This window comes from Pygoscelis adeliae, unplaced genomic scaffold, assembly GCF_000699105.1.
Source record: "Pygoscelis adeliae isolate BGI_AS28 unplaced genomic scaffold, ASM69910v1 Scaffold197, whole genome shotgun sequence".
NCBI classification, from domain to species: Eukaryota; Metazoa; Chordata; class Aves; order Sphenisciformes; family Spheniscidae; genus Pygoscelis; species Pygoscelis adeliae.
Genome location: NW_008825105.1, coordinates 1,815,400 through 1,816,328, shown reverse-complemented (window position 1 = coordinate 1,816,328; position 929 = coordinate 1,815,400). Strand labels below are relative to the sequence as shown.

Genomic DNA, 929 nt, shown 5'->3' with positions numbered 1-929 from the left:
GGGGAACGGGGTCTTCCGCCCCCTCCCCAGCGCCCAGAAGCCTCACCGAAAGCTGCAGTCGCACCACTCGATCAACAGCCAGAGCAGCAAGAAGAGCAAGGGCAGCTCCAAGTCGGCCTCTTCCCACATCCCTATTGAGGCGCAAGAAGGTACCGGCTCTCCCCGGGGGGGGGGGGTGTCCCTTTCCAGCCACTCTCCTCCAACCCTGCGTCCCTTGGGGGTCTCTCGTGTAGCATCCTTCCGGCCCACCGGGACCCCTGGATCTGGGCGCCAGCCGAGCTCCCCTCCTGGGGATCTGCCCTTCTGCAGGGCGGATGCTGAGCGGGGTCATCTCATGTCCTCCAAAACTGGTCTTTCTTGGGGTCTGGGCATGTCCCAAGCAGCAGGGTCAGTCCCCGGGGCATTGAGGGAGGTCCCTAGAGCAGTACCTGGCTCCCAGCCCCTCTTCCCATCACTTCCATTAATTCCCAAGGGAGGATTTCCACCCTTTTGGGGCTGAGCATCCATCCGTTGGGCACTGCCTCGCCCAGCCTGGCCGTGGGTGCTGGTGTCCCCCCTCTCCGCCCACTCTCTGGCCGTTCCTCCGCAGACTGCTGCGTCCACTGCATCCTCTCCTGCCTCTTCTGTGAGTTCCTGACCCTCTGCAACATCGTGCTGGACTGTGCCACCTGCGGCTCCTGCACCTCCGAGGACTCCTGCATCTGCTGCTGCTGCTGCAATTCGGGCGAGTGCGCGGACTGCGACCTGCCCTGCGACATGGACTGCGGCATCATCGACGCCTGCTGCGAGTCGGCCGACTGCCTGGAGATCTGCATGGAGTGCTGCGGGCTCTGCTTCTCCTCCTGAGGGGCTGCACTTGGCGGGGGGGGACCAAGAGTGGGGTCCCCCCCCCCGCTCCTCCCGCAGGAGCCCAAGGGCCGGCCAGGCCC

At 65.6% G+C, this 929-nt stretch overlaps 1 protein-coding gene across 1 annotated transcript; it reads left to right on the top strand.

Annotated features, from left to right (window-relative positions):
* Position 1: 1 nt before the first annotated feature.
* MDFI (MyoD family inhibitor) lies at positions 2 to 846 on the top strand (the record flags this gene model as incomplete). Its single annotated transcript, XM_009327455.1, has 2 exons — positions 2 to 149; positions 590 to 846. Coding segments are annotated over 2 exons (405 nt in total), but the record flags the coding sequence as incomplete, so codon positions are not given.
* Positions 847 to 929: the final 83 nt, after the last annotated feature.